The sequence below is a fragment of the Sciurus vulgaris genome (assembly GCF_902686455.1).
Source record: "Sciurus vulgaris genome assembly, chromosome: 9".
Classification (NCBI taxonomy): domain Eukaryota; kingdom Metazoa; phylum Chordata; class Mammalia; order Rodentia; family Sciuridae; genus Sciurus; species Sciurus vulgaris.
Genome location: NC_136469.1, coordinates 49,841,594 through 49,865,609, shown reverse-complemented (window position 1 = coordinate 49,865,609; position 24,016 = coordinate 49,841,594). Strand labels below are relative to the sequence as shown.

General features: G+C 38.5%; 1 protein-coding gene across 2 annotated transcripts in view; it reads left to right on the top strand.

Annotated features, from left to right (window-relative positions):
• Nucleotides 1-24,016, top strand: part of EGF (epidermal growth factor) — a 103,040-nt gene that overhangs the window by 37,167 nt on the left and 41,857 nt on the right. For both annotated transcript variants that reach the window (XM_079153563.1, XM_079153564.1), the window contains exons 6-7: nucleotides 11,649-11,774; nucleotides 12,814-12,936. In XM_079153563.1, coding sequence (XP_079009689.1) covers nucleotides 11,649-11,774; nucleotides 12,814-12,936 — 249 coding nt within the window. The remainder of the gene's footprint in view (nucleotides 1-11,648; nucleotides 11,775-12,813; nucleotides 12,937-24,016) is intronic.

Below are 24,016 nucleotides of genomic sequence, written 5' to 3'. Positions count from 1 at the left end.
CTATCTGAAGTATGATTGGCAAAGATATTCTCCCACTCTGTAGGCTCTTTCTTCGCATTGCTGATAGTTTCCTTTGCTGAGAGAAAGCTTTTTAGTTTGAATCTATCCCAGTGGTTGATTCTAACTTTTATTTCTTGTGCTATGGGAGTCCTGTTAAGGAAGTCTGATCCTAGACCAACAAGGTGAAGATTTGGACCTACTTTTTCTTCTATAAGATGCAGGGTCTCTGGTCTGATTCTGAGGTCCTTAATCCATTTTGAGTTTAGTTTCATGCATGGTGAGAGATATGGGTTTAGTTTCATTCTGTTGCATATGGATTTCCAATTCTCCCAGCACCATTTGTTGAAGAGGCTATCTTTTCTCCATTGCATATTTTTGGCACCTTTGTCTAGTATGAGAAAATTGTATTTATTTGGGTTTGTGTCCGTGTCCTCTATTCTGTACCATTGATCTACCTTTCTATTTTGGTAGCAATACCATGCCATTTTTGTTACTATTGCTTTGTAGTAGAGTTGAAGATCTGGTATTGCAATACCCCCTGTTTCACTCTTCCTGCTAAGGATTGCTTTAGCTATTCTGGGTTTCTTATTCTTCCAGATGAATTTCATAATTGCTTGCTCTATTTCTGTAAGGTATGTCATTGGGATTTTAATTGGAATTGCATTGAATTTGTATAGCACTTTAGGTAGTATGGCCATTTTGACAATATTAATTCTTCCTATCCAAGAACATGGAAGATCTTTCCATCTTCTAAGGTGTTCTTTAATTTCTTTCTTTAGTGTTGTATAGTTCTCATTGTAGAGGTCTTTCACCTCTTTTGTGAGATTGATTCCCAAGTATTTTATTTTTTCGAAGCTATTGTGAATGGGGTATTTTTCCTAATTTCTCCTTTCTGAAGATTCATCACTTATGTACAAAAATGCGTTGGATTTATGGGCATTGATCTTGTAACCTGCTACTTTACTGAATTCACTTATGAGTTCTAAGAGTTTTCTGGTGGAATTTCCAGGTTCCTCTAAATATATAATCATGTCATCAACGAACAGGGATAGTTTGAGTTCTTCTTTTCCAATTTGTATCCCTTTAATTTCTTTGGTTTGTCTAATTGCTCTGGCCAGAGTCTCAAGAACGATGTTGAATAGAAGTGGTGAAAGAGGGCATCCCTGCCTTGTTCCAGTTTTTAGGGGGAATGCTTTCAGTTTTTCACCATTTAGAATGATATTAGCCATGGGCTTAGCATAAATGGCCTTTACAATGTTAAGGAATGTTCCCACTATCCCTATTTTTTCTAGTGTTTTGAGCATGAAGGGGTGCTGTATTTTATCAAATGCTTTTTCTGCATCTATTGAAATAATCATGTGATTCTTGACTTTAAGTCTATTAATATGGTGAATTACATTTATTGATTTCCTGATGTTGAACCAACCTTGCATCCCTGGGATGAAACCCACTTGATCATGGTGCACTATCTTTTTAATATATTTTTTGGATGCGATTTGCTAAAATTTTGTTGAGAATTTTTGCGTCAATGTTCATTAAGGATATTGGTCTGAAATTTTCTTTCCTTGATGAGTCTCTGTCTGGTTTAGGTATCAGTGTGATATTGGCTTCATAGAATGAGTTTTGGAAGGTTCCCTCCTCTTCTCTTTTATGGAATACTTTGAGAAGTATTGGAATGAGCTCTTCTTTAAAGGTTTTGTAGAACTCGGCTGAGAACCCATCTGGTCCCGGACTTTTCTTTGTTGGTAGGCTTTTGATGACTTCTTCTATTTCAGTACTTGAAATTGGTCTATTTAAATTGTTTATGTCCTCCTCGTTCAGTTTAGGCAATTCATATGTCTCTAGAAACCTGTTGATGTCTTCGAAATTTTCTATTTTGTTGGAGTATAGATTTTCAAAATAGCTTCTAATTATGTTTTGTATTTCCATCCTGTCTGTTGTGATATTTCCTTGTTCATTCCGAATTTTAGTGATTTGGGTTTTCTCTCGTCTTCTCTTTGTTAGTGTGGCTAAAGGTTTATCAATTTTGTTTATTTTTTCGAAGAACCAACTATTTATTTTGTCAATTTTTTGTATTGTTTCTTTTGTTTCAATTTCATTGATTTCAGCTCTGAGTTTAACTATTTCCTGTCTTCTACTACTTTTGGTGCTGTTCTGTTCTTCTTTTTCTAGGGCTTTGAGCTGTAGTGTTAGGTCGTTTATTTGTTGAGTTTTACTTCTTTTATTAAATGCGCTCCATGAAATAAATTTCCCTCTAAGTACTGCTTTCATAGTGTCCCAGAGATTTTGATATGATGTTTCTTTGTTCTCATTTACCTCTAAGAATTTTTTAATTTCCTTCCTAATATCTTCTGTTATCCATTCATCATATAATAGCATATTGTTTAATCTCCAGATGTTGGAATAGTTTCTGAGTTTTACTCTTTCATTTATTTCTAACTTCAATCCATTATGATCTGATAGAATACATGGTAGTGTCTCTATCTTCTTGTATTTGCTAACATTAGCTTTGTGGCATAACATATGGTCTATTTTAGAGAAGGATCCATGTGCTGCTGAGAAGAAAGTGTATTTGCTCTTGGTTGGATGGTATATTCTATAAATGTCTGTTAAGTCTAAATTATTGATTGTGTTATTGAGATCTATGGTTTCTTTGTTCAATTTTTGTCTGGAAGATCTGTCCAGTGGTGAGAGAGGCATGTTAAAATCACCTAGTATTATTGTGTTATGGTCTATTTGGTTTCTGAAATTGAGAAGGATTTGTTTGACATACATGGATGAGCCACTGTTTGGGGCATAGATGTTTATGATTGTTATATCTTGCTGATTTATGCTTCCCTTAAGCAGTATGAAATGACCTTCTTTATCCCTTCTGACTAACTTTGGCTTGAAGTCCACATTATCTGAAATGAGGATGGATATTCCAGCTTTTTTGCTGAGTCCATGTGCATGGTATGCTTTTCCCCATCCTTTCACCTTTAGTCTATGGGTATCTTTTTCTATGAGGTGAGTCTCTTGCAGGCAACGTATTGTTGGATCTTTCTTTTTAATCCAATCTGCCAGTCTATGTCTTTTGATTGATGAATTCAGGCCATTAACATTCAGGGTTATTATAGAGATATGATTTGGTTTCCCGGTCATTTGGTTTATTTTTTATTTATTTGTTTGACACAACTTGTTTCCTCCTTTATTTGACAATTCCTTTAGGATAATTCCTCCCTTTGCTGATTTGCTTCTTTGTTTTTCATCTCTTCCTCATGGAATATTTTGCTGAGAATGTTCTGTAATGCTGGCTTTCTTTTTGTAAGTTCTTTTAGCTTTTGTTTATCATGGAAGGATTTTATTTCATCGTCAAATTTTAAGGTAAGTTTTGCTGGGTATAAGATTCTTGGTTGGCATCCATTTTCTTTCAGGGCTTGAAAAATGTTGTTCCAGGCCCTTCTAGCTTTTAGGGTCTGGATTGAAAAATCTGCTGATATCCGTATTGGTTTCCCCCTGAATGTAATTTGATTTCTCTCTCTGCGGCCTTTACAATTCTGTCTTTATTTTGTATGTTAGGTATTTTCATTATAATGTGCCTTGGTGTGGGTCTGTTGTAATTTTGTGTATTTGGAGTCCTATAAGCCTCTTGAACTTGATTTTCCATTTCATTCTTCAGATTTGGGAAGTTTTCTGATATTATTTCATTGAATAAATTGTTCATTCCTTTGGCTTGTTTCTCTAGGCCTTCCTCAATCCCAATAATTCTTAAATTTGGCCTTTTCATGATATCCCATAGTTCTTGTAGATTCTGTTCATGATTTCTTACCATCTTCTCTGTTTGTTCAACTTTGTTTTCAAGGTTAAATATTTTATCTTCAATGTCTGATGTTCTGTCTTCCAGGTGTTCTATCCTACTGGATATGCTTTCTATGGAGTTCTTAATTTGGTTTATTGTTTCCTTCATGTCAAGGATTTCTGTTTGGTTTTTTTTCAATATCTCTAACTCTTTATTGAAATGATCTTTTGCTTCCTGTATTTGCTCTTTTAATTGTCGATTGATGTGATCATTCAATGCCTGCATTTGCTCTTTCATCTCATCGTTTGCTTCTCTGATCATTTTAATTATGTACATTCTGAACTCCTTTTCTGTCATTTCTTCTGCCATGCTGTCATTGGGTTTTATTGATGTAACATCTAGATTTGTTTGCAGCATTTTCTTTCCTTGTTTTCTCATATTGTTCAGGTATCAGTGGACCGCTGAGATATTGCAGATTTCCTCTATTTACTTACAATGTCCCTGAAGATTTCTATATATATCCCCTCTTAGCCTTCAGTAGGCTGAAGTCTTGGAGGAAGTTGATAATGCAGTGCTCCACAAGGAAGCTGCCTCTCTAGGAGTGGTGGCCTTCAGGTGGGGTATAATCCCTGCTAGTGGGCAGAGGTGCCTCTACTTGTTGACCAATGGTCATCCAAAGGGGACCTAGGCTGCGGGCTGAGGCAAGGCCTGTTTGGGCCTGAGTCTCTGGTTTTACCATCCTTGTGGGGAAACCTCACCCGGCAGGGAAGACTCACCCGGTGGGGAGGTCTCGCTGGTCAGTTCCCTCCTAGAGGTTCCCCTCAATTTACAACTACCGCCTGGGCTGGGCTGCCTTCCTCTGCAAAGTTCCCAGGGGCCTGGCCCTACCTCCTGGGACTGGGAGCCTCACCCTTCGCAGATAAATCTCCTTAGGCTTCCCCTCCTCAGAGAATCTGCCCGCAGGCCTGGAACCTTCGCTCCGCCCTAAGCCTGTCTCTGTGCGGCTCTTCCACCAAGAAGCCTCCTAGATCCTGGGACCCTGCTCTGCACCTTATCGCCTGGCTATGCGGCCCCTCCTCTGAGCAGCCACCTGGGGCCCCGTACAATCGCTCTGAGACCCAGAGACCCGCCACACGCCTCTTCCTCCAGACAGCCGCCCAGTATTCCGGTGCGGTCAGTAGGAGTCTAAGAAACTCACTGTGTGCCTCCACCTCCCACCAACCACCCGTAGCCCTGGGCAATCAATTACTCTGAGTCGAAGTGACCCTCCCTGTTCCTCCTCCTTCTCCAGATAACACCCCGGGGGTTCAGGAGCGGTCGCTCTGACTGGCTCTGAATCCACATGACCCGCTGCACGGGTCCTCTGGGCAACCGCCCGGAGCTCTGGTGCGGCCGCTCAAGACCAAGCGACCCACCACGCTTCTCCTCCAGGCAGCCCCCCTGTGTTCAGGAGCTGTCACTTTAAGTCCAAACAACTCACCACTCGCCTTCTCCTCTGAGCAGCCGCCTGGAGCGCTAATGCAGACACTGGGAGTCCAAACGACCCGCCGCGCTCCTCCTCCTCCTCCTCCTCCTCCTCCTCCTAGTCCTCCGGGCAGGCCCCGGGGTTCAGAAGTGGTCTGAGTCCAAACAGCTCGCCCCGCAGCCCCTTCTCTGGCAACTGCCTGTAGCTCTGGTGTAGTCACTCTGAATCCAAGTGGCCATGCTCCTCTTCCTCCTCCTTAGGGCAGGCCCCGGGGTTCAGAAGCAGTCATTCTGAGTCCAAACAGCTTGCCGCGGAGCTTCTCCTCTGGCAACCGCCTGTAGCTCTGGTGCAGTCACTCCGAATCCAAGCAGCCACGCTCCTCCTCCTCCTCCTCCTCAGGGCAGGCCCCGGTGTCCTGAGTCCACACAGCTCTCCTCGCCACTCCTCCCCTGGGCAGCCGCCGGAGCCCCAGTGGTTGCTCTGAGTCCCAGCGCTGTGCCCAGCGGCCTCCTTTACGGGGCTCCCAGTTTTCCGAGTTCACTGCTCCAGCGGGGGGAGGGGCGTCTCGCCGGCAGCTCTACTTCACAAAGTTCCCTGCATTCCGGGACCACCGTCCCATCCGGGATGCCTTCCCAATGGGTGAGAGTCACCCGGCTGCTTTGAGTTGGTCCCAAGTGTCTTAATATCTCCTCTTTTGAATCCTGAGTCCTGGAGCAACATGAAATGCAGCCACCCTCTAGGCCGCCATCTTGAAACCTCCAGTTTAGTTTCTAATTGGAGGCTTTTTCTTATTTGTTTAAGAAATCAGATCCTTGGTCCTGTTAATTTTTCCCCTTTCTGAATTTTGCAGATTAAATCTCCATGGTGGTATCATTTGACATGTTTCTCTACCTTCTGTATTTCCCACAAACTGATAGTTTAGTTCTGGAAGCCTTATCAGAGTCAGAATTTCTGCAAGGATGCTTTTTGAACTTAAGCTTCCTATTGTACCACCATAGGAGGCATATAGGGGCTGGTTCTCATTTTTTTTATGAGGTTCAAGATTAATCAGCAGTTCATGGTGGCCAGCCTGGTCCATCAACTATAAAATTTTCCATCAGCCTTTTTCATAATGGCTTTAGAAGCTAATTATGAAATGGCCCAGAGCCATTTTTTCTAATTCTATCATTGCTTTATGCATTTATTATCTGAAATTCTTATATAAAGAAGAAACTTTCCACATCAAATATATAATTCCCCTGAGGAGGAGCTTTTACAGGAAACGAAAATTCAAAGCTTGGTCCCATTCCTTAATTTACCCATTTTCAGAATAAAAGGTTAGTTTGCCAATCCTCCAAAGGTGACCTTTTTTCATAAGCATCTTTATAAACTCATGAATTTAAACAAGTAGTGGGCGTGTTTCTATTCATTGTCGTTATTGTCCTCCTGTTAGTCAAATTATACCATCTTTCTCTAGGAGGAACCTGATCTTAGTCTTCTAGTCTGTGTGGGAGAGGTGAACAATAGGTTCCCCTCATGAATCCCAGTCATTGACACTGGTGTCTGGAATGCAAGGTTGAGGCTGGGCTGAGTCTCTCAGCAAGAGAGCCCATGGAATCCTGTAGCCATTGCACCATCCCGCATTCAGGTGAGGTGGGCTGGGCACAATGGGAGTGCAGGCTCACACACCTGTGTTTTCCACCTTCATGCCTTTATGCTACGAGCTGGTTGGGTATACGGTACCAAGAGACTGAGTGGGCCTGAGGGGTGCCTCTAAGAATAAAAAGTATTTACCTTTCAACTTCCTAGAGGTTATTGGTTTGTTTATTTTCTGATTCTTAAAAGGGTTCAGATAAGTAAAAATACCATTAAATTCTGGGTAGTTTTTTTTTTCCAACTGTAATTATGAATTCCAGTAGCATAGAATGGCCACTCTTGTATTTTCTTCCTTGTATATCTCTTTAAAAAAAATTTTTAGTTGTTGATGGACCTTTATTTTTATTTATTTATATACAGTGCAAAGGATTGAACCCAGTGCCTTACACATGCTAGTTAAGTGCTCTACCACTGAGCCACAACCCCAGGCTCCCTTATGTATCTCTTAACAGGGAAGAAAATACTTCTATACTGTATACTTTGGGAAGTTTTTTGAGGAAGTTGAGGTCATCATTCATTGAGAACTCACTGATGAGAAAGACAATAAACAAATGAAACAAAAATATAATCATAGGTTTTTCAGAAATTCCACAAAACCCAGTTATATTTTATGTCTGTATATACACATGAATATATACTTATACACACATGCACATACATACACTCCATACATACATGGTAAAGAGGAAGAGCCTGCAATCAGAAGGCTTGGGGTTGAGTCCCAGTTCTACCCTTTATTACCTATGTGCTCCTTAACAAGGCACTATTTCCAAATCCATAAAATGGAAAACAATATATGTTCAGCATAGCTGGAGGACTTGTTCTGAAAATTATATGTGAAAATACAGATGTTTTATAAAGTGTTATTCAAAATTTTATTGTTATGTGCTAAATATTGGGGATGCTAAATATTGAGTTACAAGAATGATTAGTGAGTGGGTTTGAATGGAAGAGACTAGAACAGCTTTGTAACATGGTGAGTCTTACACAGAATTTGAGGCACGTGATTCTATGTGATGGGATGGAAGAAGCAGGCTCAGGAATCCCATGTGCACTACTTCAGAACTAGACCAGGGTAAAATCTGTAACTTACTGGGCTGCAGGAAAGCTCAGGAGTGCCTGCATGTTTGTCAGGCAGTGATTGAAGGTACAGTTGGTGTGGACATTAAACTCCACGATTAGGAACTTTAATTGATCTCAAAGGTAATTAAGCCCGGACTCTGAGAAAGGGTGTTATCTGAGGTCAGCAGCAACATTCTGAGTGCTAGCTTTGGCCTATTTTGAAGCTAAAGAACAACAGAAGATTAAGAAGATTAAACTGAAATATAACACTCAATCCTCTGTGTTTGGCCATTTCCTAAAATGATCTTTTAAAGTATTTAGTGTCTGAATTCAGGTCACATCATCAACACAACCATGCAGAGGAGAATGATGATTAATAAGTATCATTCAAACCATCAGCAGCATGGTAGAGTGGACAGAGTTTTAAGCTGGCATAATCTGCTCATCTGTTTGACTTGACTGGAAATCTAGGGGGAAAAAATTGAAGAAGTGAGGGAGCAGGTGACATGATCACAGGACTTTGTGCATGTATTCCAGATGTTTGCTATGTACCTATATTGTGAAAGGCACCATGCTAGATGTTACTGAGACTATAGATGTGAGTAGAGTACATGCCTTACCTGTTAATAGAAAAAGAATACATACACCTAATTGTGATGGTGATGATGGTGATGATGATGATCAGAATATACATGGACTTGGTGTGAGAGATAGTAGAAAAGTACAGAAACTAAAAAAAAAAAAAAAAAAAAAAGGGTCTAGAAGATATTCTCAGTCATTTTCTATACCCTAGACATTGGTCATTTTGTTCATTAGTTTGATCCCTTTTATCATGCTGTAAGTAGTAATTAAGGTTTGAGAATCTTAAGAGGTGTAAATTTAGAGAAATTCACCACAAACATTTAATTGTTTGGAACCACAGCACTTAAAACAAAAGGAGAGAGAAAGAGAGAGAGAGAGAGAGAGAAAGAGGGAGGGAGATCTAATTCAACACTTTCATGGATTAGGAAACAGGTCAAGGAGATAAAGCAATTGGCTATAAAAGACAGAACAAGACAAAACTTGATTTTCCTGAAATTTTTTCCTATAACCATTTATTGTGCCAGGGTTTGAAAGATTTTTATAAGGTACAATTACAGGAATGATAATCTGTCAAGTTTTTGTTATATTAAGAAAGTGTAGTGTTTTGATTATTAAAAGACTAATACAGACTTCTATGGAGTTTTGTTGGTTCACTTGTAAAGTTAAAAAAAATCAACGTTAAAAATATTACTTCTTTAAAAAAATGTAAAGAGGATGTATTTTTGTCTTCAATAAATTTACAAATTTCTGATTTGTGTCATTCAGTTAAAATTTGAGCCATTTTATTTTTATTTTTAATTTTGCTCAATTAAAATTTTATAACTCAAGTGTACATGCAGAAACATGAAAAATGTAACTATACCTGCATAATTGGCATAAAAAACATAGTTAAGGAAAAATTTTTTTCCAAAATGCTATTTAAGGTAGAGCTTAACAGATCTAGTAGGAAATACTGCAGTTGTATTGAGAGTTGGCAAGATTAATTTTGCATTTATTTCTGTCAAGAAAATGGAAAAAAAAGTTAAAAATAACTAAGGAAAGAACACAGACTCACTAAATGCAGTTACTTGTAACTAGGCTCAAGGTGGAATGTCTCAACAGAACATTAGACCATTGTTTCTCAGTCATGAAGACTCCCAGCATCAGATACTACAGAATCTATAAAAATGCAGATTCTTGAGGCTCTCCTTTTATACCAAATCAGAATTCCTAGAGGGGAACATGTTCTCTGGCTGATGATGTATACTTAGGATATTCTCAATGAGATGAAAATATGTTTCTATTGAATCCTGCAGCTATTGTTCAAGAAAGTGCTTAGTGGTAAAATTTATTGGAGGCCACTGACTTGGATAGAGCTCCTGAATGAGGCTCCAGCAGACCTAACCATAATGGAGTCATTCATACTAAAGTTCCAGATTCCCAAACCAAAACCAAGTTGCTTATCTGACCTTCTGAGAAATCAGGAGACAGGAGATGGACAAATCCCCAAACCAGTCATTTATCCCCAGTATGATAAGGAAGTCCACCCTGTTTTAACCTTTACCAGGAAGGAACCTGAAATAACCTGATGTTAACCAATCCACTTTTTGTATTAGGCCTTTTCCTTGTTTCTGCTCAAACTTCTTTATAAAAACAGACCATTCTGTCATGTCAAGTGTAGCACCTCCCTCTTTTTAGATGAAATACTGTTTGATTCATGGATTGAAAATAAAAAGCCAATTATTTGTCATTTAACCAAATCTGCAGAAATTTTATCTTGTAACAGTGACTTGAAATAGAAGGAAATAGATCAAGTCAGGTTGAGGGACATCTCTAGAAGTAGAGAAAAAGAGATCAGAGAACAAATGCACTTGGAGAAGGACTCCAGCTCTGACTACTTTGCTCAGGTGCTTTGCTGGTTTGTTTCCTGTGTTTTTCACAATAGTGCTGGGGTTCTCAGCAGTCCCTGGCTGAGGCCAGTGCTCTTCTCAATCTACACAGGCTCTAGCAAATCTTAGCCATGCCAGACTTCAGGCTCCAGGCCCCAGTGCTCTTCCTTGGCTTTTACCTTCTGCCAGACCACTGTTCCATGTCTACCTGCATTCTGGACATCTGTCCTCATACTTGCTTATCTGTATTTCCCATAGCATTTTTCAAAGATCCTGTCATTCAAATCCACAAAACAAAACAGAACGAACAAACAAAAAACAAGGAGCAAAAGAGGTAAAAATCTTGTAAATCTCTTGAAACAGTATATACATGTTACTAGGTTAGCCCTTGACTTTGGCTCTGAAAAACAAACGTACTAAGTTGGTCATGTACCAAGTTCGTTCAATATAGTTAACCCAACCATAGATAACTATAGCTATAACCTAAGCACCCAAACATACCTAACTGAACCCAATTGTAGCCAATTCAACCCAAGCACCCATTTCATTGAACAAATTACAATTTACTTGGCATAGTTCATAGTATATGGGTTGTGGTGGCAATAAACTCAAATTTGGGGAAAAGACATGGCAATAGTATATATTGTCTGAAAGACATTTTTAAAGTAATAATCATAAAAAGTGAAATATCATCTATATCTGACATATCACACTCAGGAAAAATTTTCTTTTTTTTAAATTTATTTTTATTGTAAACAAATGGGATACATGTTGTTTCTCTGTTTATACATGGAGTAAAGACATACCATTTGTGTAATCATACATTTACATAGGGTAATGTTGTTTGAGTCATTGTTATTTTTTCCCTCCCCCCCACCCCTCCCACCCGTAGAAGATTTTCTTAAGTTTGAAGCGTTTTTATTTCTTGAACATGTATTTCATTCTCAGAATTTTGTTTACCTGTTTTTTGTTAGAATGAAAAAGTGGATAAACTGTACTATCAGCAACCTAAGGAATGACATCTCCAGCTAGTTAGGACGCACTGTCCCGAAAGCTACTGTACAACAATTAGAGAAATAAGGATTTCAGAACGCAGGTGAATCCAGGCTAGTGCTAGAGCAGCGCCACCAGGGCAAAAGGCGACACCCCTGCTGACGACAGCAGGAAGAGGAGACCGCTGAAGAACTGTGCAGGGATCGAGCATTGTCGTCTGTCAAAACACCCCCACTGGTTCCTAATAAACCATCTTCTGTTCCAGAACAGAAACTTTGTGAACTGAGGAAAGCAAACTGCAGCAGCAGCGCATGCGGGCCTGACCCCAAGTCCCGCTTGTGCGCATGTGCGGAGGGCTACGCGCTCAGCCGAGACCGGAAGTCCTGCGAAGGTAAAGGGAGCGGCGGATGCCGGGGATTGCCTTCAGAGACGCTGAGAGCCTTACCGGGCAACTGACTTCAAGCCTTACCCCATAAGAGCGCTTTTATTTATTTTTTCTTCTGTTTTAAAAGTCTTTATAATACTTCGAGTTCTCTTTATTAACAATATCTTGTGTTCCTACATCAATACAGAGGCCGCTCAGGGTTTTTATTTTAAAGAGGAGCGGTGGGATTCCCTGAGCGACTATTCATCTCTTTGCGTTTGACTTTGTGCAAAATTTCAGGATAGACACTTTGTAAGAGAGTTATTCCATAGCTACCATCGGAGTCTCAAGAGTATATGTGACTGTCACATCCTATTCCTTGAAGAGCTAATCTGGAACAATGGGAACTGTGGCTCAGGCTGGTTCTCTAGGCCGCCTCCCGTTTCCAGATTCCAGGCCCAACTTAATGAACCCTGGAGACATACTGCAGTCTTCTCCCGGAAGGCGCAGTGGTATAGTGATGAAAAGAACCCAATGACTGTAGCATTAGGTGTCATTAGTTGGGGGTAAATCTAGCACCTAGTTATAGTCCCCTGCTTACGTGGCACCCATGGGGAAAAGTTTGATGTGGAAGCAGTGAGCTGGAAGGCTGGCACTTTAGTTGGAGCAAAGCTGCTAGGGAGTGTGCCAACTTTTAGGGGAGGGGTTCCACTCAGTCTTGAAAAAGGTAAAAAGCAGAACAGGAATTGTCCAAACTGGTTAAGAACTTCCAACAGTTTCTAACTTAAATGGCATGCTATATCCTTGTAAGACATATATTGCTATATTTGTCAAGAGATAATTCTAGTCTGAAAAATCTGTGAAAGTATTGTATAAACTATAACTCAATAGAAATGCCTTTCATGATCATTGGACTGACTTTTTCCCTTTCTGAGACTTGGAAAAACAGCCTTCCCATGGTCAGTTACAGCATATACCACCCTACTTTGTGCTAACTAATTATAAACTTCACAGTTTATTTTCAGAAATAACCATTTGATTGTGATTTGCTTTTGACATTGTGCAGATGTCAATGAATGTTCCTTTTGGAATCATGGCTGTACCCTTGGGTGTAAGAATATTCCTGGATCCTATTACTGCACATGCCCTGAAGGATTTGTTCTGCTTTCTGATGGAAAACGATGCCATCGTAAGTCACAGCAACAATTATTTATTGCATTATTTTTCTTCGTTTTCAATAATATTTTTGAGTGAACTATGATCTGGGTTGATAGTCTTCACTTAGCAGTGTGCATCAGAATTATCTTGGAGTTTTATTTTGTTTTGCTTTTTAAAACATGGATAACTAGATTTTACTATAGGCATTTTAAATAGAAGCCCCCAGGGTTAGGATACACACAGACACACACACACACACACACACACACACACACACACACCCATTTTGGCTCTGTTTCTTTATCTGTGCTACTTTATATTTCATTTTATACCTCTAAAAGGTAGGCAAGTAAAAAACTTAGTCAACATATATTACTATTATATCTAAAAAGTTAACTGTAGTTCCCTATTATTAATATTCATTATTAAGTATAACCACAATACCATTATCATGTCTTAAAAATTAATGATTCCTTAATAACATCAAATACCTAGTCAGTTTTTACATTTCTCCTCCAAAAGTTTTGTATTAGTTTAGTCATTCACTTGATTCATCTCTTTATTCTATAGATTTTTCTTTTTCCCCTTGCAGGTATTTGTTGACTTAACTGACTTTTTTTTTTTTTTCCTGTAAAATTTCTCATTTTTTGGATTTTGCTATTCACACCTCTGTAATTTCCCTATCTTTTCTGTAAACTTATAGTTAAATCTACAGGTTTGATCAGATTCAGCTTTGGCATTTTTTTTTTTTTTTGTGCTTGCACTAGAGACACATTTCTTAAAAGGCTGAATGTTTTCTGATATGCAGATACTAACACAATAAGTGTGTGTGGGTTGGGGGGATAGAAATTCACTAGATGAGACAAAGGGAAGTGAAGGGAAGGGAGGGGGATAGGAAGAAGAAAACCAGTAGAATGAATTGGACATAACTTTCCTATGTTCTTATATATGAATACACAACTAGTGTAACTCCACATCATATAAATGAAGTGGGGCAGAAGAGGTTGTACACCTGAGAAATTCTTAGGAAGCAGGTTTATTGATTGCAGGGTTCAGAGGTGGCTTATGCCTAACAATTCTTCCTCTGAACAGTGAGTATAGAAATTTTTTGAACTTTATACCAGTGGGGTGGGGGTTGGCTATGAGATTCATATGACAAGCAAGTTTTGTTCCACCCTCTAGACAGATAGGGATTTCACAAGTTTTTTTTTTAAATACAAACCTGGCATTTATTTAAAAAAAAAAGAAGAAGCTACAAATCACAATGCTCTCTGCACATTTTTGCTCATAACTGATGTCTTGTGCAAAAACCTCTCTGATAAGAAGAGGAACTTATATGCCACAAATATATTGGGGGTTTCTGCTTAATTATGGTAAGTGTCTTCTGGATGGGGGTCTCTGGTCTGCTTTAGTATACAACCACAAAAATGGGAAATTATACTTCATTTGTGTATAATATGTAAAAATACATTTTATTGTCATATATTACTAAAAAGAACAAATAAAAAAAATTTAAAAAGAGACACATTCCTTTTTGTCATGCTCAGATTGGTCACTGTGTTCATTCATTCATCCATTACTGAGTTCCTCAGGAGTCCTTAAACAATCATTTCCCAGATTCATTGTTTGATCAAAAGTTTCAGATGGTAATATTCTTTCATTATTTCTTTTAAATTCTTTTTTTTAATTGTAAACAAATGGGATACATGTTGTTTCTCTGTACATGGCATAAAGGCATACCATTTGTGTAATCATAAATTTAAATAGGATAATGTTGTTTGAATCATTCTTTTATTTTTTCCCTTCCCCCACCCCTCCCACCCCTCTTTTCCCTCTATACAGTCCTTCCTTCCTCCATTCTTGCCCCCCTCCCTAACCCTAACTCTAACATTAACACCTCCCACCCCCCATTATGTGTCATCATCCACTTATTAGTGATATCATTTGTCCTTTGGTTTTTTGAGATTGGCTTATCTCACTTAGCATGATATTCTCCAATTTCATCCATTTGCTGCAAATGCCATAATTTTATCATTCTTCATGGCAGAGTAATATTCCATTGTGTATATATATATATATATATATATATATATATATATATATATAAACCACAATTTCTTTATCCATTCATCAATTGAAGGACATCTAGGTTGGTTCCACAATCTGGCTATTGTGAATTCAGCAGCTATGAACATTGATATGGCTGTATCTCTATAGTATGCTGATTTTAAGTCCTTTGGGTATAGGCCAAGGAGTGGGCTAGCTGGGTCAAATGGTGGTTCCATTCCAAGTTTTCTAAGGGATCTCCACACTGCTTTCCAGAGTGGCTGCACTAATTTGCAGCCCCACCAGCAATGTATGAGTGTACCTTTCTCCCCACATCCTTGCCAACATCTGTTGTTGCTTGTATTCTTGATAATCGCCATTCTAATTGGGGTGAGATGGAATCATAGGGTGGTTTTGATTTGCATTTCTCTTATTACTAGAGATGTTGAACATTTTTCCATATGTTTGTTGATTGCTTGTAGGTCTTCTGTGAAATGTCTATTCATTTCCTTAGCCCATTTATCGATTGGATTATCTGCATTCTTGGTGTAGAGTTTTTTGAGTTCTTTATAGATTCTGGAGATTAGTGCTCTACCTGAAGTATGATTGGCAAAGATTTTCTCCCACTCCGTAGGCACTTTCTTCGCATTGCTGATAGTTTCCTTTGCTGAGAGAAAGCTTTTTAGTTTAAATCTATCCCAGTTATTGATTCTTGCTTTTATTTCTTGTGCTATGGGAGTCCTGTTGAGGAATTCTGGTCCTAAAGATCTGGACCTACTTTTTCTTCTATAATTCTCTGGTCTGATTCCGAGGTCCTTGATCCATTTCGAGTTTAGTTTCGTGCATGGTGAGAGATATGGATTTAGTTTCATTCTGTTGCATATGGATTTCCAATTCTCCCAGCACCATTTGTTGAAGAGGCTATCTTTTCTCCATTGCATATTCTTGGCCCCTTTGTCTAATATGAGAAAATTGTATTTATTTGGGTTTGTGTCCGTGTCCTCTATTCTGTACCATTGATCTACCTTTCTATTTTGGTACCAGTACCATGCCGTTTTTGTTTCTATTGCTTCGTAGTAGAGTTGAAGATCTGGTATTGCGATACCCCCTGCTTCACTCTTTCTGCTAAGGATTGCTTTAGCTATTCTGGGTTTCTTATTCTTCCAGATGAATTTCATAATTGCTTGCTCTATTTCTGTAAGGTATGTCATTGGGATTTTAATTGGAATTGCATTGAATCTGTATAGCACTTTTGGTAGTATGGCCATTTTGACAATATTAATTCTTCCTGTCCGAGAACATGGGAGATCTTTCCATCTTCTAAGGTTTTCTTTAATTTCTTTCTTTAGTGTTCTGTAGTTCTCATTGTAGAGGTCTTTCATCTCTTTTGTGAGATTGATTCCCAAGTATTTTATTTTTTTCAAGGCTATTGTGAATGGAGTAGTTTTCCTGATTATTCTTTCCAAAGATTCATCACTTATGTATAAAAATGCATTAGATTTATTTTCATTGATCTTATATCCCGCTACTTTACTAAATTCACTTATGAGTTCTAAAAGTTTTCTGGTGGAATTTCCTGGTTCCTCTAAGTATATAATCACATCATCAGCAAATAGGGATAGTTTGAGTTCTTCTTTTCCTATTCATATGCCTTTAATTTCTTTGGTCTGTCTAATTGCTCTGGCTAGACTTTCAAGGACGATATTGAATAGAAGTGGTGAAAGAGGGCATCCCTGCCTTGTTCCAGTTTTTAGGGGGAATGCTTTCAGTTTTTCACCATTTAGAATGACATTAGCCATGGGCTTAGCATAGATGGCCTTAACAATGTTAAGGAATGTTCCCACTATCCCTATTTTTTCTAGTGTTTTGAGCATGAAGGGTGCTATATTTTATCAAATGCTTTTTCTGCATGTATTGAAATAATCATGTGATTCTTGACTTTTAGTCTATTGATATGGTGAATGACATTTATTGATTTCCTGATGTTGAACCAACCTTGCATCCCTGGGATGAAACCCACTTGATCATGGTGCACTATCTTTTTAATATATTTTTGTATGCGATTTGCTAAAATTTTGCTGAGAATTTTTGCATTAATGTTCATTAAGGATATTGGTCTGAAATTTTCTTTCCTCGATGTGTCTCTGTCTGGTTTAGGTATCAGGGTGATATTGGCTTCATAGAATGAGTTTTGGAGGTTTCCCTCTTCTTCTATTTTATGGAATACTTTGAGAAGTATTGGAATGAGCTCTTCTTTAAAGGTTTTATAGAACTCAGCTGAGAACCCATCTGGTCCCGGACTTTTCTTTGTTGGTAGGCTTTTGATGACTTCTTCTATTTCAGTACTTGAAATTGGTCTATTTAAATTGCGTATGTCTTCCTCGTTCAGTTTAGGCAATTCATAAGTCTCTAGAAACCTGTTGATGTCTTCTAAATTTTCTATTTTGTTGGAGTATAGATTTTCAAAATAGCTTCTAATTATGTTTTGTATTTCAGTTGTGTCTGTTGTGATATTACCTTGTTCATTCCGACTTTTAGTGATTTGGGTTTTCTCTCATCTTCTCTTTGTTTGTCTGGCTAAGGGTTTATCAATTTTGTTTATTTTTTCAAAGAACCAACTCTTTATTTTGTCAATTTTTTGTATTGTTTCTTTTGTTTCAATTTTGTTGATTTCAGCTCTGAGTTTAACTATTTTCTGTCTTCTACTACTTTTGGTTTGGTCTGTTCTTTTTCTAGGGCTTTGAGCTGTAGTGTTAGGTTATTTATTTGTTGAATTTTACTTCTTTTATTGAATGCACTCCATGAAATAAATTTTCCTCTAAGTACTGCTTTCATAGTGTCCCAAAGATTTTGATATGATGTTTCTTTGTTCTCATTCACCTGTAAGAATTTTTTAATTTCCTTCCTAATATTTTCTGTTATCCATTCATCATATAATAGCATATTGTTTAATCTCCAGGTGTTGGAGTAGTTTTTGTTTTTTACTCTTTCATTTATTTCTAACTTTAATCCATTATGATCTGATAGAATACAAGGTAGTGTCTCTATCTTCTTGTATTTGCTAACATTAGCTTTGTGGCATAATATATGGTCTATTTTAGAGAAGGATCCATGTGGTGCTGAGAAGAAAGTGTATTCGCTCTTGGTTTGACGGTATATTCTATAAATATCCATTAAGTCTAAATTATTGATTGTGTTATTGAGATCTATGGTTTCTTTGTTCAATTTCTGTTTGGAAGATCTGTCCAGTGGTGAGAGAGGCATGTTAAAATCACCTAGTATTATTGTGTTATGTTCTATTTGGTTTCTGAAATTGAGAAGGATTTGTTTGACATACATGGATGAGCCACTGTTTGGGGCATAGAAGTTTATGATTGTTATATCTTGCTGATTTATGCTTCCCTTAAGCAATATGAAATGTCCTTCTTTATCCCTTCTGACTAACTTTGGCTTGAAGTCCACATTATCTGAAATGAGGATGGATACTCCAGCTTTTTTGCTGAGTCCATGTGCATGGTATGTTTTTCCCCATCCTTTCACCTTTAGTCCATGGGTATCTTTTTCTACGAGGTGAGTCAGTTGCAGGCAACATATTGTTGGATCATTCTTTTTAATCCAATCTGCCAGTCTGTGTCTTTTGATTGATGAATTCAGGCCATTAACATTCAGGGTTATTATTGAGATATGATTTGTATTCCCATTCATTTGGTTCATTTTTTAAATTTTATTTATTTATTTATTTTTTTGACACGACTTGGTTCCTCCTTTATTTGACAATTCCTTTAGGATAATTCCTTCCTTTGCTGATTTGCTTCTTTATTTTTCATCTCTTCCTCATGGAATATTTTGCTGAGAATATTCTGTAATGCTGGCTTTCTTTTTGTAAATTCTTTTAGCTTTTGTTTAATATGGAAGGATTTTATTTCATCGTCAAATTTGAAGGTAAGTTTTGCTGGGTATACGATTCTTGGTTGGCATCCATTTTCCTTCAGGGCTTGAAAAATGTTATTCCAGGCCTGGATTGAAAAATCTGCTGATATCCGTATTGGTTTCCCCCTGAATGTAATTTGGTTCTTTTCTTTCACAGCCTTTAAGATTCTGTCTTTATTTTGTATGTTAGGTATTTTCATTATAATGTGCCTTGGTGTGGGTCTGTTGTAATTTTGTGTATTTGGAGTCCTATAATCCTCTTTAACTTGATTTTCCATTTCATCCTTCAGATTTGGGAAATTTTCTGATATTATTTTATTGAATAGATTGTTCATTCCTTTGGTTTGTTTCTCTAAGCCTTCCTCAGTCCCAGTAATTCTTAAATTTGGCCTTTTCATGATATCCCATAGTTCTTGGAGATTCTGTTCATGATTTCTTACCATCTTCTCTGTTTGTTCAACTTTGTTTTCAAAGTTAAATATTTTGTCTTCAATATCTGAGTTTCTGTCTTCCAGGTGTTCTATCCTATTGGTTATGCTTTCTATGGAGTTCTTAATTTGGTTTATTGTTTCCTTCATGTCAAGGATTTCTGTTTGTTTTTTTTTTCATTATCTCTAACTCTTTATTGAAATGATCTTTTGCTTCCTGTATTTGTTCTTTTAACTGTCGATTAGTGCAATCATTCAATGCCTGCATTCGTTCTTTCATCTCATCATTCAATGCCTGCATTTGCTCTTTTATCTCATCGTTTGCTTCCCTGATCATTTTAATTATGTACATTCTGAACTCCCTTTCTGTCATTTCTTCTGCCATGCTGTCATTGGATTTTATTGATGTAACATCTAGATTTTTGGGGCATTTTCTTCTCTTGTTTTCTCATACTTTTCAGGTATCAGTGGACCGCTAAGATATTGCAGATTTCCTCTATTGACTTATAATGTCCCTGAAGATTCCTGGTATATCCCCCCTTAGCCTTCAGTAGCCTGAAGTCTTGGAGGAAGTTGGTAATGCGGTGCTCCACAAGGAAGCTGCCTCTCTAGGAGTGGTGGCCTTCAGGTGGGGTATATTCCCTGCTAGTGGGCAGAGGTGCCTCCACTTGCTGACCAATGGTCATCCAAAGGGGAACTAGGATGCAGGCTGAGGGAATGCCTATTTGGCCTGTGTCTCTGATTTTACCGTCCTTGTGGGAAAACCTCACTCGGCTGGTAAGATTCACCTGGTGGGGAGGTCTCGCTGGTCACTTCCCCTCCTAGAGGTTCCCCTCAATCCACAAGTACCACCTGGGCTGTGCTGGGCTGCCTTCCTTGCAACGTTCCCTGGGGCCCGGACCTACCTCCTGGGCCTGGGAGCCTCACCCTTCACAGACGAGTCTCCTTAGGCTGCCTCTCCTCAGAGAATATGCCCGCGGTCCTGGAACCTTTGCTCCACCTCTCAGCTTGTCTCTGTGCGGCTCTTCCACCAAGAAGCCTCCTAGGTCCTGGGACCCTGCTCTGCACCTAATTGCCTGGCTATGAGGCCCCTCCTCTGAGCAGCCACCTGGAGCCCCATATAGTCGCTCCGAGTCCCAGCGACCTGCCGCACGCCTCTTCCTCTGGGCAGCTGCCAGGTGTTCTGGTGCGGTCGCTAGGAGTCCAAGCAACTCACTGCGTGCCTCCTCCTCCACCAACTGCCCGTAGCCCTGGGCAGTCACTCTGAGTCCAAGTAACCTGCCGCGCTCCTCCTCTTCCTCCTCCAGGCAGCCCCCTGGGTGTTCAGGAGCAGTCGCTCTAAGTCCAAACAGCTCGCTGCCAGCTCCTCCTCTGGGCAGCCACCCAGAGCCCCAGTGGTTGTTCCGAGTCCAAGCACTGTGCTGAGCGGCCTCCTCTATGATGCTCCCAGTTGTCCGTGTTCTTTGTTCCAGCCAGGGGAGGGGTGTCTCGTTGGGCAACTCTACTTCACAAAGTTCCCTGCATTCCGGGACTACCGCCCCATCCGGGACGCCTCCCCAACGGGAGAGACTCATCTGGTGGCTTTGAGTTGGTCCCAAGTCTCTCAATATCTCCTCTTTTTAATCCTGAGTCCTGGAGCAGCATGAAATGCAGCCACCCTCTAGTCCGCCATCTTGAAACCCCCTTAAATTCTTAATTGAACTGCCTTTATGAAGAGAATTTTCTCTCATCGCTTACCTAAGATAAAATTCTGACAGTAGAGTTGACAGAAATAATGGATTTTTTCTTTCTTTACCTGTATGTAGAGTGTTGTTTTCTTGACACTTTGTAAAAAGTGACCATTATTTTTTCTTATTAAAAATTATTATGAACTCAGATTTTAAACTTATTATAGTTGTTACCCTTACTGATGAGCAAATTACTTCCTCTTTGTTAGTGGAAGCCTCTTTAAACAGTTCCTGATCCAAATAATCTTTGTTACTTCCCTTGTTATCAAAATAGTAAGAAATGTTTTCCAGGCTCAAATATACATACATTTCCTATTCTAGTCCTAGAATCAACAATTTCCTAAGGAGCATTACTTCCTTTTAATGAGAAATTATGCATTTAGAGAGCATAATCTGCACCCGAGTAAGTCATTGTTTCTAGGTCTTTGGGGGCATCAGTGCTGGGAATACACATATTAAAAAGAAAAAGACAAGGATGCCCTCTTTTACCACTTCTATTCAACCTCATTCTTGAAACTCTAGCCAGAGCAATAAGACAGGAGAAAGAAATTAAAGGGATATGAATAGGAAAAGAAGAACTCAAACTAACACTATTTGCCAATGATATGATTCTATATTTAGAAGATCAAAAAAATTCACCAGAAAACTTCTAGAACTAATAAATGAATTCTGCAAAGTAGCAGGATACAAAATCAACACCCATAAATCAAATACATTTCTATACATCAGTGATGAATCTACTGAAAGAGAAATTAGGAAAACTACCCCATTCACAATAACCTCAAAAAAAAAAAAAATGGGACTCAGTCTAACAAAAGAGGTGAAAAGCCTCTACAATTAAAACTACATATCACTAAAGAAAGAAATTGAAGAAGACCTTAGAAGATGGAAAGACCTCCCATGCTCCTGGATAGGCAAAATTAATATGGTCAAAATGGCCATACTACCAAAAACTCTATACATTTAATGCAATTCCTATTGAAATCCCAATGACATTCTTCATAGAACTAGAAAAAGCTTTTATGAAATTCATTTGGAAAAATAAGAGGCCTAGAACAGCCATGGCAATTCTTAGCAAGAAGAGGGAAACAGGAGACATCATAATACCAGACCTTAAACTATACTACAGAGCCATAGTAACAAAAATGGCATGGTATTGGCACAGAAAGAGAAACCTAGAACAACAGTACAGAAATAGTAACAAAAATGGCATGGTATTGGCACAGAAACAGAAAAATAGAACAACAGTACAGAATAGAAGACACAGGAAAAAACCCACATAATACAGTTATCTCATACCAGACAAGGGCACTGAAAACATTCACTGGAGAAAAGATAGTATATTCAGGGGGCTGGGGAGATAGCTCAGTTGGTAGAGTGCTTGCCTTGTGAGCACAAGTTTCCATCCCCAGGTTCGAAACCCTGGGTTTGATCCCCAGCACCTCCCCCCCCCCAAAAAAAAGATAGTACATTCAACCAATAGTGCTGGGAAAATTGGAAATCTGCATGTAACAAAATGACATTAAACCTCTGTCTCTCAGCCTGCACAAAACTCAAAGTGAATGAAAGACTTAGGCATTAAAACAAAGACCCTGCACCTAACAGAAGAAAAGGTAGACCCAAATCTTCACCATGTCAGCCTAGGATCTGATTTCCTTAACAAGACTCCTAAAGCGCAAGAAGTAATACCAAGAATCAATAAATGGGGTGGATTCAAACTTAAAAGCTTCTTCACAGCAAAGGAAACAATCAATAATATAAAGAGAGCCTGCCGAATGGGGTGAAAAATCTTTACCACAGGCACCTCAGATAGAGCATTAATCTCCAGGATATATAAAGAACTCAAAAAACACCAAATAACCAAATCAATAAATGAGTTAAGGAACTGAACAGACCCTTCACAGAGGAAGAAATACAATCAACCAACAAATATATGAAAAAGTGTTCAACATCTCTAGCAATTAGAGAAATGCAAATCAAAACTAAGATTTTATCTCAGTCCAGTCAGAATGACAATTATCAAGAATACAAGCAACAATAAATGTTGGCGAGAATGTGGAGAAAAAGGTACACTCATACATTGCTGGTGGGAATGCAAATTGGTGCAACCACTATGGAAAGCAGGTATGGAAAGTCCTCAGAAAACTTGGAATGGAACCACATTTTGCCCCAGATATCCACTGGTTTATACCCAAAGGACTTAAAATCAGTATATTACAGTGACACAGACACATCAATGTTTATAGCAGCTCAACTCATAATAGCTAAAATATGTAACCAACCTAGGTGCCCTTCAAGAGATGAATGGGTAAAGAAATGTGGTATATATATATATATATATACCACATATATATATATGTATATATATATATATATATATATATACACACACACACACAGAATGGAATATTACTCAACCTCAAAAAAGAATGAAATTATGGCATTTGCTGGTAAGTAGATGGAGCTGGAGAATATCATACTAAGCCAAATAAGCCAATCCCAAAAAATAAAATGCCGAATTCTGATATGTGGACGCTAAGTTACAAAAAGGGTGGTGGGGGTGGGGGGATGTGGGGAGGTACCTAGGGAGTTACTTTAGATTAGGTAGAGAGGAGTGAAGGGAAGGGAGGGGGTATGGGGGTAGAAAAGACATTATTACCCTTTGTACATATATGACTAAATGATGATTCTACATCATGTACAACCAGAAAAATTAGAAATCATACTCCATTTATGTATGATGTAGTACATTTTATAGTCATGTATAACTAATTAAAACAAAATTTAAAAGGAATAAAAAAGAAAAAAATGTGTTCTAAATGTATATGGATGTTCCCAGTGCAAATTTAAGATTACATATTCACCTTCCTTATGATAGATTTCTTATTGAATCTACTAGTATGGCTAAGTACAAATGAGAGTTTAAACTCATTTTTATTATCTACTCCTGGCTTCAAAGATGGTAGAGGTCAATCTAGAT